At 42.8% G+C, this 19096-nt stretch overlaps 1 protein-coding gene across 9 annotated transcripts in view; it reads right to left on the bottom strand.

Moving 5' to 3' along the window:
- Nucleotides 1–19096, bottom strand: part of LOC308317473 (ral guanine nucleotide dissociation stimulator-like) — a gene marked incomplete at its 5' end in the record, with an annotated part of 69976 nt that overhangs the window by 21035 nt on the left and 29845 nt on the right. For 4 of the 9 annotated variants that reach the window (XM_080766501.1, XM_080766502.1, XM_080766498.1 and 1 more), the window contains 3 exons: nucleotides 1599–1819; nucleotides 3230–3304; nucleotides 3730–4034. In XM_080766501.1, coding sequence (XP_080622627.1) covers nucleotides 1599–1819; nucleotides 3230–3304; nucleotides 3730–4034 — 601 coding nt within the window. Of the gene's footprint in view, nucleotides 1–1598; nucleotides 1820–3229; nucleotides 3305–3729; nucleotides 4035–14075; nucleotides 14218–19096 lie in introns of those variants that run through there. The other 5 variants (XM_080766504.1, XM_080766499.1, XM_080766500.1 and 2 more) reach the window with 2 other exon arrangements.

The following is a 19096-nucleotide window of genomic DNA, read 5'->3' on the forward strand; positions in this document are numbered from 1 at the left end:
ACAGCCGATGTGGTCCCCTGTAAAAGAAATACATACAAAAACACAAACCCTGGATGAACATCTCAATTGTTTTTGTCTTTCTTTCCTTCTTTTTCAATCCTCAAGTTCCTACAACATGGTCGCTAGTCTTCAAAAATGTACATAGTAAAAAAACTGAGAATAGTTCAACATTTAGCATTTATTATATTTACCATTTATTTTATTGCAAACAGCTTTCCTGCCCCTACTCCATGTATGTATAATGTACATTGTTCATACAGTATTTTTCTTTTCTTTTTTTCTCCTCTCTCCATTGGATTTGAAGATCATACTTGGCCTTTTGATGCGTCGCATGCTTATAATAGCTTACAATTGCCTATTGAGTTATATAAGGACTCAATAACTCATGAACTATATAAGGGCTCAATATTGAATTATATATTCAATAGCGTATTCTTCCCAACAGCAAATCCCAAATTAAAATGTATTTTGGTATGCTGCCGATCAACAAGCTCACAACGTGTCTCGTTGCTATTTTCAGCATGCAACCAAACATAAATGACCTTTCTTTTAGTTCTACTGGATCTCTTGGCCACTAGTCCCTCCGTAAAAATGTTGTCTAGTTTTATTTGTTGACGAAAATGTCAATATATTTAGTCTTAGGCCCAAAACACACCCGCTGCAACTCCTCGCAACAAAACAAACCACACCAACGCAACTCCTTGCAAGTTGCCATTGGGAATAATGGTTGCAAGTAGCCGCAAGAAGTTGCATGTTGCAAGGAGTTGCATGGCGAACCCTCTGGCGTGGTTTAGGGCTTTTTAGTCATCGTAGGTCAGTCGTTATTTAGTTTTAGTCAAGTGGAGAAAAAAAAGGTAGTCGAAGAACATTTTTCGTCATAGTCTCATGGTGCGTTCACACGGGGCAGATGCTGCTGCAAAAGACACAAAGCTGCAATGCTAAAAATGGAAGCTGAGCTATGGGTTCAACTTCCAGATGCAAAGCTACGAGTGTAGCTGCAATGACCCAGCGAAGCGCAAACCAATCAAATTGTTATTTTTTTTAAATATATATCCCCCCCCCCCCCCCCCCCCACATTTTTTTTCCTCCACCCTGTTCTGGCTGACAAAAACATGGAGCTGGAGGATAAAGTTATCTTTGCTGACACACATCACTAGTACGGCCACACGCGAATACAGCATGCTGTGATCTTTGCATATTTGCATCTTTGCATATGCCTCACGTGAGCCGCTAGCCTCACATAGCCAGCCTTTGCAAAGCATATATCACCCCGGGCAGATATATGACCAACCAGATTCGTGTGGAATATAACACAGGTTATAACCAACCAGGGCCCACCAGTATGCAAATATGATATTAGTCTCGCTAAACGCGAGGCCAATATCCAGGCAGTGATATTAGTCTCGCTAAACGCGAGGCCAATATCCAGGCAGTGATATTAGTCTCGCTAAACGCGAGGCTAATATGCAGGCAGTGATATTAGTCTCGCTAAACGCAAGGCTAATATGCAGGCAGTGATATTAGTCTCGCTAAACGCGAGACCAATATCCATGCAGTGATATTAGTATCGCTATACGCGAGGCTGTGTGTGAACGCACCATTAGTCGACACAGTCAACACTGTACCGTTGTGATCGGGCTCACACTGCTGCCGCCGGTGGAAGTGGGCCAGGAGGTTGCGCGAGCGGCGCTCCAGGTCCGACCCGGGGAAGTGCAGGTGTAGATAGGACATGAGCTGGTGCAGACAGCTGTAGTCTGGAGGAGTCCAGAAGTCCTCCGAGTACTGGTCCAACCACGCTCCCAGGATAGACGACACCGTGCTGCAAGGGAAACGGACCAGCGGGGGATTTGTTTTTAGTTTTAGTCTTTTGAATGAAAGTTTTAGTCTAGTAGTGCTACTCAACCCGCGGCCCGTGGGCCGCATGCGGGCCCCCGCTTAATCCGTCATGGTCATACCAATACAAATATAATTACTTATTTTCTATGTTAATTTTCGATTTTCAAGTTGTTTTCGATGTCAGCTGAGTATTAGCCACACATTATATGTTCTCTTCACATTTTGTGAATGTTTTGTGACATCATTATTCACAAGGTTTTTGTTCATTGACGTTTGGCCTTATAGATTTTATAGATAGCTTTTTACTGTGCGTGTCCTTAATTCTTAGACTAGTCGTGTAGTCTCTGTTACACAATACATTTGTAAACGTTTCAAAATAATACTGCCATTTTGCAGCCCTTGGACTTATGGAATTTTGCTGAGTGGCCCCTGAGCCATCTTAAATCGAGTAGCCCAGTATGTTTTAGTCACTTGAAATGTTATACCTTAAGTCTAGTAGTTGACTAAATATCATAAGAGTTTAGCCGACACTTTGTTGCATGCTGAAAATTGCCGAATTTCAGCATGCAACCAACTCTTCTCCACTAGTCCCTCCCTGACATTTTAGTCTAGTTTGTATTTGTTGACGTAATTGTCTATTTGGTCAAAGCTTAGGTTTCATTTAGTTTTTAATTCGTTTTTGTCAGTGAAAAAAAGATAGTCAACGAAAAAATTTCGCCATAGTTTCAGTCGACAAAATCAATACTAAAGCAGACGCAAAACAAAAAAGGGCAAACATAATCACATTCTCCTTTAGCCGTACATTCATTATGGAGATTGAACACAAAGAGTTGAGTTTTCATTGTACAAATTGACCATGTAGTGTAATGTCTAATGCTTCCATTAAGTCTAGATCTGTTGGCCCAGGTGGTGGCGTAACCGTCTGGGCACCCGACTGGTAATCCAGTCGCAGTGTGCCGCGGGTTCGACTCCCGAGCACGACACGGCCTTTACTGCATGTCTTCCCCCGTCTCTCTCCCGTTTCCTGTCAGCCTACTGTCTGTCCCTTCAAAAAACCAATAAAAGGCGTAAGCCGCAAAATATATCTTAAAAAAAAAAAAAAAGTCTAGATCTGTTGATATAACAACTGAATTTGTAATTATCATCGTAATCAGTAAGTTAGAGAATATGTTAGAGACACTGAAGGACAAAGGGAAGAGCGCGGCTGGTGATCTCTCCGCCTCCCTTTCCTTCTGTGTTTTATCAAAGTGTTATGATTTAACTTTTGCTACTGTAATTGTCCACTCTAAACTAACAGTGGGATTAAAGTATCCCATCAACTATTAAAAAGGGACCTTGTTCGTTCCGTGTGCTGAAAAGCTTAGTCTTTGACTCTGAAGGAAGGGAGTCTTACTTTCTCAGCTCTGTGCATTCATCCTGGGAGATTCTGTGTGAGGTGGTGAGAGGCAGATTCTGGAGCCGGGCATACCTAGGACATAAACAAGATCACTTCAGAGATATACATACAGCACATAGGAAGATTAATTACACTCACAGGACAGTTCATGGAACCATGTACTGTACACAGCAGTGCGGACCCCATTTGAAAAGGCATGCGAGGGACCCCCATAAGAGAAGATTTTAGCAGTGATTCTCAACCAGTTTAAAAAAGGACCCCCAGTTTGACATGCATTAGTCTATGGACCCCCCATTTAATGGCATTTCTATCTCTGGGACCCCCAATTTATATTGTAAAATCAATGTTAATTTAACTCTGAGAGTGTAAAAAATGGAATAGGTTACTTTGGCTTATTCGCTTATGCTTATGATTCGCTTATGATTCACTTATGCTTAAGTAGAAGAAATGCTGGCATCTCCAGAATCCAACATTGTAATCCAGGTGTTTCTCCTCACCGGTTGAGCAGCAGGTCCAGCACCTGCCGGGTGCTGGCGAAGCTGCGGTAGGTGCACAGGAAGATGGTGACGTAGGTGGAGTCCTTCCCGCGGAACGCCGTCACCATGTACTCCACCAGGCGCTCCAGCGTGCCCGACTTGATGGTGCGCACCTTGCACGTCTCGTACAGCGAGAGCGCCGCGTCCGTCTCCACGCCCAGCCAACGCTGCCCCTTGCTGGCCGACTGGTGGAGCTGCACCTTGCGTAGCGTGATGGTGAACACGGCGCCCTCCTCCACCTCCTCGCCGATCTCCTGCGTCGAGCTCTGGAGGACAGGAAGGAAAAAAAGAAAACGGGTCAGAAAGACTTCACTCGTGAACACCCCGGAGATACTTTAACCCATTTAGACTTGAGAAAAGATTCTACTGGCGGTTTTCTACAAAACCCATGTTTCTATGTCAGCGGTTCTCAAAATATTTCTTGTCAAGGACCCCCAGAATTATCTGTATTTGGCCGCGGACCAGGGACCCCCCCAGAAGCAAATATTTGAGTTAAAAACTTACACACTGAAAGAACATATGTATGTATGCTTCAAAAATAGCAGACCTACAAGTTCATATGAGCTTGTAGATCTGCTATTTCTCAATAGCTAAAGCATAACATAATGCTTAAAACACCAAAAGGGGTTCCTGCCCCAAAATGGATGAAATACTTCCGACCCCGTGGCAGACCAAGGATCAGGTGGGAGGGATTATATCTCCATGCTGGCCTTGGAACGCCTCTGGATCATCCATTGTCCCTTTCCATTGGAGGAAGGGATAATCCATTGTCCCTTTCCATTGGAGGAAGGGACATTGAGGGGTAAATGTGATAGGACTTCGGTGCTCTATATACAATAAGTTTTTATTTTTCAGCTATTTATTATTATTCAACTGAGTCCTGACGTCACCTGCTCAGCCCCTCGATTCCCCCGGGTTCACGGAAGTAATTTCTCTATGGAGAATAACATGGGCTCATCTTAGAATCATTTCATATAAGCATTGTGGTCCTTAAATAAACAAGCTGTCTCTGCGTTATTGTCAGGGAGGTGTCTCTGTATCGTTTGCGACAGTCAGTCACTCATACAGTATATGATACAGTCTGTTTCTAGTGAAAATGCAACTAATTGAGCAGCAGTAACATTAGCGTTTTCTCTCAGTCAGTTGATTCTTCATATCCATATGAGTGAAGCGGCCGGGGCGATGTTTATTTTTCAAACACAGTTATTATATGAGGCGATCTGAAATCCCACTATAGAATTACAATGCAAATAAAAAGTACGTCATGAACCTGTGGCCCTCTACCGATATTGACGTCAGACTTCGGCGCTCGATCGTATGTGCATTTTGAGGTGACCGAGCGCCTTCTAGATTCCCCGGAGCGCAGCAGGCAGGTACCAGAACTCAGCTCCGCCTTCACCTCCGGCACAAATTAAGCCCTGCATTTACCAAATTCCAGCCGTATGCTGCCGACACACCTCAACATGCTAGTTCCACTGCCTGTGATACCCAACCACACCGGGCCAAGAAGACAAAGAGACCACTTCACCAAAGAGACAATGTACTCTCTCGTCTGTGCCATTCTTTCTGACTCATACGTTATATACTTCAGTGAATACATGCATGTCAATTATATGAACAAACAACAATGGCATTGTCACCAAACAAACAGAGCTTACTGGATAACTGGCTAGTACAATGCAAGCTAAACCCTGCATACTGCCCCACCCGGGAATTATCACAAGCCGCTTGCTCAGTGAATGGACAAATGAAGGAGAGCTCTGTGGCCATTTATAATGCTAGTGCTAGTACTAGTCAGATTTTTGGATAATTTTTATTTATTTATTCAAGTATAACCTACAAACTACAAAGACATATTAGACAGCGTCACTGTTATCAACCACAGCAGATAGGCTCTATACTCTGGTGTTAAATGTATGCTAATGATACCTAAAATAGTACCAACTTTAGGCATCAGAAAGGTACCAATGAACCCAAACGTATTGGACATTAATGTTGGACATGAACCCATAAGGGTCCATTTGGTTCCAAACTATCATTTAGCTGGGGGCCCCCTGGAACTCCCTCAAGGACCCCTGGGTGTCCCTCGGACCCTAATTTGGGAACCACTAGCCGTACACCACCCGGTCCCGATATAACCCAATTTACCCAAATGGGTATTTTGTCAACGTGAATGATTGTACGTCGTAGTGCAGGCCCAGGCTCCATGCGATGGTTAGGGTTTGGAGTACAGGGTGTCGGACTAATGACATGCGATGGTTAGGGTTTGGAGTACAGGGTGTCGGACTAATGACATGCGATGGGAAGGAATGTAAATCTGGGATGACACACAGGCATCCGTCATGCATGGCCCCAGTTGTGTGTGTGTGTGTGTGTGTGTGTGTGTGTGTGTGTGTGTGTGTGTGTGTGTGACCCTAATAGTGTGTTAGTCATCGGTGACCATTTCTACAAACGGATGTGTCTCCTCCAGTGGGCCCCGACAGAAACCAGGGTTGCCAAGTCTGCTTATTGACCGCAACTTTATTTGGGCTTGTTTTTTATTTTTTACAGAGTCGCGGGTAAAAAAAACGACCAGTCGTGGGTTGTGGGTTTTCTTTTTTTTTGGCTTGTTTTTAAAATGCGGTGGCTTGTTTTGAAAATCAACCAACATTTCTTTGATGTATATAATACTATTAATTCCACATAGGTTCGGGGGGGGGAGTGTGAATCACATTGAGTGACAGTCGGTCTGGTGTCTCTACCATTTTGACCTGAGATCAGATTCTAAAAATGTCTTCTAAATCCTGACAGCTTTCTGAAAAAGCTATGTTTATATGTCAGTGGTTCTTGATTTTTCAAAAATAGCAGACCCACGAGTGGCGCGCTATGAGCTTGTAGGTCTGCTATTTTTCAATAGCTAAAGCATAACATAATGCTAAGCCCTGGCTGAAGTATACTGTATGTGTGGGATAGTATAATAAATGACTGAAACATTTAATATTATACAGTAGACAAGTAAGTAAGTCAATTACTTACTTACTACTAGTACTTACTTAAAATGCATCAAGTATTTTTTATTGAGCTTAGGCTAAATTTGGGCTTGTTTTTGGCTTGATTTTCGAGGGGAGTTTTGGCTTATTTCTCTCGCAACAGTCGGCTTGTTTGTGGCGATGGGTTTGGCTTATTTCTCTCACGAGAGTTGGCAACACTGGCCCTGACTCCGCTGCTTGCTTCTATACTCAGTGACCTCACAGTCACCGCCAGGTTCCTCTGTTGTTGTGATTGGTTGCCATGACACCATCGCACATCGAGAGCAGCTGTGGGTTACTGCTGGCGATCTGAAGAAGAAGAAAAAAACTAAAGCAGAACCGCAGGCCGTTCTCTAAAGCTCACTTGTTTTTGGTCCACAGAATCAGAAAACAGCTTACTGTATATTCATGGGATTAGCTTGTAAATAAAATAATGAATGCACTGTACTATTAACCCATTTAGACCGGAGGACGATTCTACAAATGTCTTCTAAATCCTGACAGTTTTCTGAAAAACCCTATGTTTCTATGTCAGTGGTTCTCAAACATTTTCAAGGACCCCCCAAAAATGATATGTAATTGGACGCCGACCACAATCTGAAAATATATAGTTCCAGGGAACTCTCTCAAGAGCTAAATATCTATTACTAATAAGGGTCCCCGTCTATTTGGCGGCGGTGGCTCAGGGGTAGAGTGGCTGGATGCCATGGTAACCGCATGGTTTCCGCCTCCATCGGTGCAGAGGCGTATCTACAATAAGGTGAGGGCATGCGTCCGCCTGTCCAAATCCATTTCTGGCCTGGCCCAAATCCATACAATGACTTTTCTCATTGTATGGATTTCGGCCAGGCCGAAAGAGGAAAAAAACAAGAGGACAAAAACAAGACCTCAGAACTATTAGTGGACAGCTGATTGGCCGTTGCGGTAGAGCGCGACCCTCAATCACCCATTGGAATGTAAATGCATGCCTTTCAGCCTCTGTGTCCTACTCGTCTGGCAGGTACATCTCTTTGAAAACCTTTAGTGCTACGATTGTAGCGACAATTAACACATCTCGCCTGCCCAAAACGTAATTCATGGATACGCCACTTATTTAGCCGGGGACCACCTGGAACACCCCCCTCCCCTCAAGGACCACTGGTTGTCCCCGGAACCACTGGTTGAATGAATGAGAACCACTGATGTATTTATTGTATGGTAATTGAGGGAGGGAAGTCTGGGCTGCAGTTCTGTTGTGTGAGAGAATGCAGATAAGCAGCAGAGGAGAGGAAAGGAGAGGGCCTTGACAGTAGAGAGCTGCTTTATCATACAGGCTGCAGCAAAGAGGTCGGCCGCTCTGCTATCATATTCACACACACAACCAAGGGGAAGACTCAAGGGCAACCTCTCTCTCTCTCTCTCTCTCTAATCCATGGAGTCGGTCACAGCAACAACGGTCCCATTCATCGTTTGAGTGATATGCGAGCGATGGGGGGGGTGGGGGGGTGGTGATGCAGAGCCTAAAAATGGAAAGCCTCCATTTGTGTTGTGTGAGTGTGTGTGTGTGTGTGTGTGTGTGTGTGTGTGTGTGTGTGTGAGTGAGTGAGTGAGTGAGTGAGTGAGTGTGTGTGTGTGTGTGTGTGTGTGTGAGTGAGTGAGAGAGTGTGTGTGTGTGTGTGTGTGTGTGTGCCCTAGCCCTTGCCCCTTTAGATAGCACTTTAGGTAGACACATTTTATACAGACTTATAGCATGTTACGTAGACAGCACTAGAATTGCATTTTTATATGTAGTCATAGCACTTTATAGTACATATGTATAGTATAGTATGTGTATAGTTTATATGTATAGTTTCATTATACAGATACTCCACTGTTACGTTCTTAGCTTACGCATGTTTCATGATAACTACTGTACTTTTATGTATGTGATGTACAGTATTGCCATGCTTTTTGTTATTGCTTAATGTAAATCGCTTTAATGTAAAAATGTAAGAGCGTCTGCTAAATGCCTAAATTGTAAATTGTGTGTGTATATACAGCAGCTGCCTTGTGTCCGCTCTGCGGTTACAGGCTGCCACATGCAGGATTGTTGTTTTTTTAACCCATTCTGACCGGGCACCCATTTTGGTGTCAGCATCATGTTATGCTTTAGCTATTGAAAAATAGCAGATCTACAAGCTCATAGCGCGCCACCGAGTGGCGCGCTACGAGCTTGTAGGTCTGCTATTTTAGAAAAATCGACTGACATTTTTAGAATCTGATCTCAGGTCAGAATGGGTTCATCAGACCAGTGTGTGTCCAGTGGAAACCTCGTATCAATCTGATCTCAGGTCAGAATGGGTTAAATTCAGAATGTGGTACTTTTTAACGTCGGGGGTTATTCCAGGGGATACGTTGCGTCACACATACGTAGAGACAGACGACTATATAAGGGTCTTCCTCAAAAGGAGGATAAGTAAACAAAACAAGGAAGGAAACTAGCTGTAAGCACGCAGCTTGCTACTTTAACCACCATGGCATGGCATCACTATTCTGGGCAAAAACACACACAAAAACATTGATCTACAAGCTCACAGTGCATTGCAATGAGACGGCTTGTGAGCTGCTAGATCCGATGATTTAGGCTCATGGCACACATTCACTTTCTTGGCCTGACTCACTGCTTAGTCAAATGGTCCTCTGCTACAGTATGTGGGCTCTCTAAATAGACACCAGAATACAGTAAGGTTGCCAAAAATGGGTAGCTAGCTTCGTCAGCAAGCACTCACGTGCACACAACAGAGCTGACCCTGGCTCGGTCCGGCCGGGTAGCATGTTGCAAAGTACATAATAATTATTTCCAGAGTGATTTGTGTTCATCTTTCTGGACCTGTATATTTCAAATGGTGTCACTGAGGTGAGGTTATATATGTGACTATACGCTGTCACGATTAACGATTAAATCTTGTTTATTTTTGCATTGAACATTGTAATGTTACTATTTGTAATCCTGTTTGCCTTTTAGGCTTCGTCATCAAAATACGTTTTTGTAATTTTTCTTATTCTTTTTTTAGGTTTTTCGAGTTCAATTGCACCCAAAAAACTTGAACTTTTAACATTCAGTACATTTTCTGTGGTCTGGAGTTTTCTGGCTCAAACAAATTCTCAGATGTTCCTGCAAATCCCATATACTGTATGTCAATGGGATTTGCCAGCATTTGTCACCGTTTTCAGTTCACTGTTTTGCCTGTTTTCATTGCAGCTCAAAATGCTTCCAAACCCCAGAGAAAACTTTTTTGTGGGTGTAATTGAGGTCATAAAACTTAAAATTCAAATAGATTTTGGTAAATCAGGTAACCAACATAATTTTAGAAATATTATCTGCAGTGTTGATTTTGTAGTCTACCCTGTCACTGATGAGAACTAAATGAAAACTAAGCTATGACAACTAAAACTAAGACTAAATATATTGACAATTTCGTTAACAAATAAACTAGACAAATGTTAGGAAGGGACTAGTGGACAAGAGATCCAGTAAAAGTTTTACACTTGGTTTGCATGCTGAACATTGCAGATCTTCAAGCTCACAACGCATCACACTGCGACGCGTTGCGAGCTTGTAGATCTGCTATTTTCAGAAAGTGTCGTTCAAGCTGAGGGCCAGGGTAGCATTCACAAGTACGGTGCCATCCAACAGGTTGTGAAGGTTTTGGAAGAATGTTCTGTACAGTGTGTACACCAAGTGCTATAACAACAACACCCAGGTATCTGTCAAGAAGAACACCGGCCATGAGAAGCCAACAGTGCAAACTGCCAAGGTGCTCTGCTGAGCATCCACAAACACAGAGGAATGTCAAACCAAACTATCATCAGATGAGAATGCGGAGGAACTCGAGAGACGAGAGAGAGGTAGGTAGAGAGACAGAGAGAGGTAGAGAGAGAGAGAGAAAAAAAATGGGGATTTTTCCAAAGAGCTAGGGTTAATATGTTATGTGGTTATGTTATGCTTTAGCTATTGAAAAATAGCAGATCTACAAGCTCATAGACCCCCCCCCCATCTCTCTCCCCGTTTCCTATAAAGCTACTGTATATCTATCAATAAAGGCAAAAAGAAAGCCTCAAAAATATCTTTAAACACGAAAAAGGAAGGTATACTGCTTCAGATTGAGTGAGACTGCAACATATTCTGGGTTTCCCAAAGTCTCTATTGCGCACCCCCCCCCCCCCCCCCCCCCACAGCAACACTGAAATACAGAAGTGCCGTAACAAAGCTCTTGTCAACACGGTGGTGACTCAATAGAGACTGTTTTGCTGGGTTTCGCCATTCGTACAAAAAAAAAACAGTCAGCTGGCTCATAGCCTATACATAAAATACGTAATAACATTTGACTTCCGAGTCCTGACAGCAGAAAACTATGCACGATAAAGACCGACTCAAACAACAGACTTTGTATTGAACACGTAATATCAACTGGGTAATAACAGTGCTGCTAGGAAAATGTAAAGGATATTCTGAAGGTGGTTAGGAATTATGAGATAACGATGCCTCAGATTTTGTCAGTTCAAATGACAAGACTCATTGTTAAACTATTTATGTTACCTATTATATACACACCTTTAAAGCCCGGGAAACATGTCTAAGTAATATTACAATATTCCTAGCACTATGAGCTTGTAGATCTGCTATTTTTCAATAGCTAAACTATAACATAATGCTTTAAAACACCAAAAAAGGGTTCCCGCCCCAAAATGGGTTAATGTCCAATAGGGCAGAGAGGAGGTGTTATCAGAACACGAATAACAGTCCATGATGTTCTAAAATGAGCAAAACATTTGCCAGCGCTTCATGTGCTTCTCCCCGTCAAGCAAGTCTGGCTGAAAGACATGTTTTTGGACTTTGTGCGCACAGCGGACTGACTGAACACAAACACTGTCTGTCACCTCACCTGGTACAATAACACACTGAAAGACAAACGCAACACACATCATCATATAGCCTAAACTAAACACTGAAATACCAGCCAAATCCCCTCCCCTCCCCAAGGCCAAACTTTGTATTTTTTTTGTGGGAGTGCATTAGTAGAGAGAGAGTCCCAAGTTATGATTACTGACACACAGCGTCACAGACACAAAACAGCTCCGCAAGCACGCACTTTTGAGAATTATCGTCTGGCCATAAATATATTTTTTTTTAAACGTATAAAACCATTTTGAGCGATGTTCCAATTCTGGTGAGGGGGAATCTTTCACTTGAAGCTATAAGCGAAACCCGCTCCAAACCAGTCGATATTGTAAACAACTAAAGCGTATACAACAGCATATGCATCCACTATGAGCACCTCTAGCACAATGAGGCACCGGCTTCCTCTTTAATAAGCAGTTCAGTGGTACTGCCACGAGATCATGTTTACAATAAGCAGTTCAGTGGTGCTGCCACGAGATCAATAGATCATGCATGTGTACCACAAGCGTTTATGACCGCAAGTAATTTATAGTACAATACTGCTCTCATGTATACTGTAATCCTTCCTTTGGCCTAAATCTGGAGGCATCGAAGTGACCCAGTGCCGTCGGCACTCGACGATAATCAACAAAGGGTGATTCACAAATGAAAAAGTTAAATGGCAATAGCCGATCTACAGGTCTCACATATCAACTGGGGGAAAACAGTGCTGCTTGGGAAATGTAAAGGATATTCTGAAGGTGGTTAGGAATTATGAGATGCCGATGCCTCAGATTTTGTCAGTTCAAATGACAAGACTCATTGTTAACCCATTCTGACCTGAGATCAGATTCATACGGTTTCCACTGGACACACACTGGTCTGATTAACCCATTCTGACCTGAGAGCAGATTCTAAAAAATGTCAGTCGTTCTTCGATTTTTCAAAAATAGCAGACCTACAAGCTCGTAGCGCGCCACTCGGTGGCGCGCTATGAGCTTGTAGATCTGCTATTTTTCAATAGCTAAAGCATAACATGATGCCAACACCAAAATGGGTTCCCGTTCAGAATGGGTTAAACTATTTACGTTACCTATATATACACACACACCTTTAATGCCCGGGAAACATGTCTAAGTAATATTACAATGTAATTCTCAGTCTCTATAGCAGATAGACAAATGAAATATACATTACTATTATTACTGAAAATTACTTTCATTTGTCCTAATGTTCATTAAAAAATAAAGAAACCTATCTATATAAAATCCCACGAGTCTCTGAATGTCTGTCTATTGATTTGTTTTTATTGTTTTTATAACATCTGGGCAAATTAAAGTGATATCCAATAAAAGCTGAAGGTTTAAGCCATTTTCTTTTCCTTTAAAAAAAAAAAACCCACTGGATTAGGTTATTAAAGCCATTTAAATTGTACAATTCAAAAGTGGGTCACCGCCAGGCCGGTTCTCTCACCGATACTAGGACTAAACCGGCTTTGTCAGCGTTTACGTGCCACTAATATCAATTTCAATTATTAGGATCAGAATTTGAATACCAATGGAAAGATGAAACGCTTATCTATTTCCCTGGAGCTCAGTAAAACTCAGTAAACCGAGTGACGAGGTCACTAGGGCACTGGGTACGTAACGTAGGCCTACGTACTACTGGCCCTGAGACAATTCACTGACTCACCTGTCTTGTGTTAGTTTCCCTCTGTTCTCACTTTAAACCATGGGTTTTTAAACCCCTGGGCTTTCTCTGGCTGCTGCTAGACAAACTTTGACCAGTAGTATCCGTTTCATGGTTTTCTCACCCTCGCTGGAGTTCACTGAGAATAGGATTTCAGGATCATCTGGTATGGCTTTGTGTCTGTACAGTATACACTGTACAGTACATAAATATGTGCCAAAAGGCATGAAGTGGATAGGTTGGTGGTAACAACAGCTAGTGCCGCATGATTCTTGCTCAAATGTGAATCAATCTCGATTTTTCCTCCACAAGAATTGAGATTTCCATGAAAATATGTATTGTCTTGAAAGTCTGTAGTACCTGAACATTAACTACATTCACCTGGAGGTGCCATAACCACTGTGGCTTTAAACAGACAAGTGCTCGACTTAAACCTCTCTTAAAGTCTTCTCTCTCGTAGCAAAAACACAAGAGTAACTAAAATGAACTGGGCAGCCAACCAATGCTGCACGATTATTGCTCAAATTTAGGAACTGCGTGAGATCGCCTAGCTGTCTGAATCATAGATCGCATGATCAATGAAAATTTTGATTTCTGAAAAACTGCCATATATTATGAGCCAGCAGCTATTATTTGTGACTGGTATGTAGAAGTGACTAAACATCTTTATAAGCCTGCATCCAACATTACACAGTAGACCTCAAGATTACCAAAATGAGTAAATGACGGTTTGATGCGTCCTTCTAGAGTAGCCTAGCCTTATATCCAAGTAACAGTACTGCTTAGGAGAAATAGTGGTTTTCCAGGCGCTGCAGGGCCTGTCCTTCGGCATTCCCCACCACTGTCTGTTTCTCTCATTGGCGCTCCCTGCACTCCTCGGCTACTCAAAATGAGTCTCCATTTGAAATGAGCTCAAGAGCTGCAACAACAAAAGCTCCCTCTGTCCGTGTCTCCGGTTTCTCACCGACTGCGGGATGAAGCCAAGCTTCCGCCTCCCCTCTGAAGGATGGGACGGAACAATGTAAGCACATCATTCATAATTGGCCAGCACCAAACATTTGAGAGGGAGCTGTGATGTCATGCCATACTTTTTATTTGTGTTTTTTTTTTATTCACTTGGTCATTAAAGGTTCACAGAATGAGAGGCCTGCTCTGCCGGAAAACATTGCGAAAAAGAAGTTATGGCCATTTTTGTATGTGTTTTTGTATACCACACCATAGACCAAGGCAAAAATGTCATCATACTTTAAGTAGCATGTGACATGTCAAACTAGGGGGTTGTCATGATTCTGAATCCATTCCAAGCATTAGTTTTGCATGAAAAACACTTCGGCCATATCCACTTGCCCAAATGTGCCCAAATGTGCTGACCTCATCACATTTGTGATGACGGCTATGGCTGTATTTAGGCCAAGGAGTGTTTTTCGTGCAATAAGCAGTTGCAGATGAATGGATTGATGGATTGTTTGCTGTGTTTTGATGTGTTTGCCGTTATATTATATTATGTATATGCTGTTGCATTGTCTGAAGGAAGCCAAACTAAAATAAGTTTACTCTTATGTACACAAGAAATTATTTTAGTCACACAATGATCACATTTTGTCACAGAGCTTGTAGATTGGCTACGGTATTTTCACTGAATCTACACACTCTGTGATAAATACTGATCATCGTTGCGACTAAAATAATGCTCATCTGGTTACTAAATCTTTTTTTTTTTTCTCGTAATGATCTACTTACTTAGTCATCCAAGTGTGGCTAAAATTGTAGAAGTAGTGAAAATAGCAGATCAGCAATTAAGCTCACAACGCAACAACTGGATATGTTTTTCCCTGAATGCGTTCATCATCAAGCAGGCCCATGCACTGACCGACGGCAACAAAACCAACTTCTGTGTGGGTCGATCGCACGTAGATGCCTGGCAGGGACGTGCACACATAGACATCAAAGGGGAGCTTCAGCCCCTGCCCTTTTACACCCGTCTGTAAAACAACTGCCCTCTCCAGACCACGAGTTGCAGCATTTACTATGGTGAAAGAATTGCAAATGCCACTCCTTTCCTTTCCATGCCATTCAGGAGAATTGCTTTTTTTCCTTAAATTGAACGCACCATTTTGCGCTGAACAACATTTGTTTCAAAGCCCATGTCGTACACACCGCATCTCCAGTAGATCAAGAGTGTTGGGTTACGCCCCGAAAATAGCTGCTCTACAGGCTTGTAAATCTGCTATTTTTGTACAAAAGTGCCCTCTTACGAGATTTCAACCCCTGCCCCTCAAACACACTCTGCACGTCCCTGGTGACTGGCACCGATGACATCATCCCTAAACCCTAACACAGCAAGTCGTCCACTCTCGTTGAGCCATCATCACTAAGGTTAGCTTAGCCCCGCAGCAGCACTACTTGCACTAGCCTTGACGACCCGTATGCATAGCCTAAACTTATGTCATTTCGAATAGCATGCTATGTAGACATAGCATGCTGTACAGTGTATACTTATAGTTTCACTGTACAGATATTCTACCGTTAGACGGATGTTAGTTTCTTAGCCTACTTATGATACAAATGTAAATTGTAAGGTCAATAATCTCCTCAGTGCCGTGAGTGGAGATATGTGTTCAACATCGGTCTATCGGTCTATCATCATCATCGGCATTGCAGTCTCGGAAGACCATCGATGTAAACAGGTTTTCAATGTAATGAGTCCCGGGATGCAGGGATGGTCTTTTAGAGGAGTCCCAGGGACATTTTATGAGTCCCACTTCAACGACGTTAGGAGTCATATTTTGCCATTTTCACAAATTGCAGCATTTAACTCCCATTTCATTTTATATGCAGGTTATAATGTGGTTATATTCATGTAGAAAACAGAAGAAATTATTATAACTAAAGCTAGCAAAATAAACTAGAATAAAACAACAGTACAGTAGTGCATCCCGTGGATGCAGAGGTCGTTGTTTTATTGCGTCCCTTAACTATAAACTGCGTTTTTGGTCTTTGGGATGCAAAATGCACCCTATTTTAATCTCTGGAAGACCATAGGTAGGCCTATCATGTGCCTGGGAAGTTAGGTCTTGACGCAGCTTCTGCTGTGGCCGAGAAGACCAATACGTTCAACTAATAGAACTCAGAACTAAGGTCATGCGATCCCTATTCCCTGAGCAAACTCCCATTTCAACAAGAACGCCATCTGACCTTCTACAGTGACTATATGATATATATAGGCTAACTGCTCCAGGGCCAACGCATGAACGCAGAGCCCAGGGGGATCAACAAATGGCTTAGGTTTCCCCCTGCATCACTAACCCAGTTGGACTTGTGCCCTGTATAACACACAGCTGAAAGAAAGCATCCACAATCTGGATAACCGTAATAATAATGTGCAACAAGCATACTAACTGGCCCAGAGGCAGGGGGGAAGAAAGGCTGCCATTGTTGTGCTCTGAAGGAAGGTAAGGCCGCTTTGCCTTGTGAAGGAGTGGGGATTATAGGCATTAGGTAATTGTGTTAGTGGACACAGGATTGGATTAAAGGAGAAGAGAGAGAGAGAGAGAAAGAGAGAGAGAGAGAGAGAGAGAGAGAGAGAGAGAGAGAGTTAGCACAGGAGAGAAGAAACTACACAGCCACATCTAAAAAGCCACAGAGATGCAGAACACAGCAACACACAGGCATTAATAACGTGCTTGTGATGTCCCAACCTGGCTTAGACTTACAGGGTTGATTATGTCGTTAAGAAACAAACATCGACGGCCAAAAGAACTAAAAAATAAATCTCATGGTGAGGATGAAGGTTATGTTGTTGTACGAGCTGGACACAACAGGCACTTCCATCCATGCTGCTATCACTTATCGTCATCCCTGTCCTCGTCGCATCTCATCCGACATTACGTAAGACCAAGACACCAAATGTGATTACTCATCCATCCTCCTTGCTTTAAAGTGGTAAAACTACATGTACGTGATATTAAACCGTGTAGCACTTGCCGCGGCACTTGCACTAGCCTCTGCGACCTTACATACAGGCGTATGCAAAGACTACATGAAATGCTTATATCTAAATTACATAAATGTAGACATAGCGCTCTATAGTGTACAGTATAGGCATAGTTTCATTGTAAAACGGATGTTAGTCTCCTCGTTGACTATTTTCTATGTATTACCATGTGTTGCTCTTGCTTACTGTAAATAGCTCTGGATTAAGAGCGTCTGATAAATGCCTAAATTGTGAATTGTGTTATGTGAAGAATGCTTCATCATACTCAAGAGATGAACATGAAGAAGATAAGATATTATTATGAACAGTAGGCCTACAGTACAGTACAGTACAGTACAGTACAGTACAGTACAGTGGCAATGATTAAACAACTGGCAACAGAATGGTTGAGACAGCAAACTACACTTTTGGGAGTATGGAGGCCTATATTTATTATAACCAGCAATCATTTCTAAATATGAGGAGAGGAGGCCCACTTGTAAACATAGGCTCACATGAATCATCACTTTGAGAACTGCTAACTGAACTGTAAACGGTCCTTTCCAGCACAGTCTCTGGCACTATCTATATATACAAGTGAAAAGGTGTACCCATGCTCATTCTTCATGCTCTATCTCCGACCGAACCACACTTTCACCACACATCTCTATATGCAAAATAAATTCGGCACGCTCCCCGAACTGACATAGCCTATTTTTTAGCCCTTCAAGTGTCTTATTTACTCTGGAAATATTACTTTTATGAAACACGCTGTTATTGCTCAACGTCAACAGCCTACGTCACAATCGTCATGTTGGCGTCTACCAAAATCGTCATGTTGGCGTCTACTACGCCAACTACGTTCACTTAATGGGGCCAGTCTTTCACAGTGACACACATGTTACATGAACCACGCGCCCGGGATGGTTTCTACCCCTCAATGTCGTATTTGCTGCGCCCTACGCTGTTGCCACAACACAAGGAATTTAACCACGCTACTTGCATACACTGCAACTCGCTTACAATTCGCAAACCTGGCAACACTGCCCTCTCTTACCAGCCCCGCCCCCACACTAGCTTGACAATGTCATCTCGCGCAGCACAGAATCTGATCTCGCGCAGGACATTGATGAGAGACAGAAGGAACAGGAGAGATTATACGATCGCTATTTCGCTTATTCCATCTAAATCTCTTTATTTACAAAATAAATGACTCGACGATTCCCTTAGTTACATCAACATTGTTCTTTGTCAATAATCGGATTGGGCCAAAATATCACCCTTACACCGATCACTTTGCCTATTTTCGCCACACAGCCAATTTACTTCCGCGAGCGGCCGGGCCATTCCGCCCATGCGAATGCATGGAGAAAAAAAAGAGACGAAAATCCAACTGTATCGGAGCAGTGCCACACACACACACACACTCAGTCACACACACACACACACACACAGAGAGGAGTTGACAAGTGAGAGAACGAGACGGCTGTTGCGTTTCACCATGGCCAGTGCTGTTGTAGACAGCGACGACGATGATACACGGAAATAAGTCACGTCAAATATGGGCCAGCATCTTAGCAGACATCACAAAGACATCAATCTGTCCAACGACGATGGTACAAAGACAACAACACAGCCAACTATATTCTTATAGAGAAAAGCTCTCAGCTAATTCGCCCCGTGCAAAACAATTAACGCACGGAGTTGCGGTCTGCATAGCTGCAGACATGCGACCACTATCAGTGGTGGCAAACGCTG

The sequence above is a fragment of the Protomyctophum bolini genome (genome assembly GCF_963924005.1).
Source record: "Protomyctophum bolini genome assembly, chromosome: 6".
NCBI lineage: Eukaryota > Metazoa > Chordata > Actinopteri > Myctophiformes > Myctophidae > Protomyctophum > Protomyctophum bolini.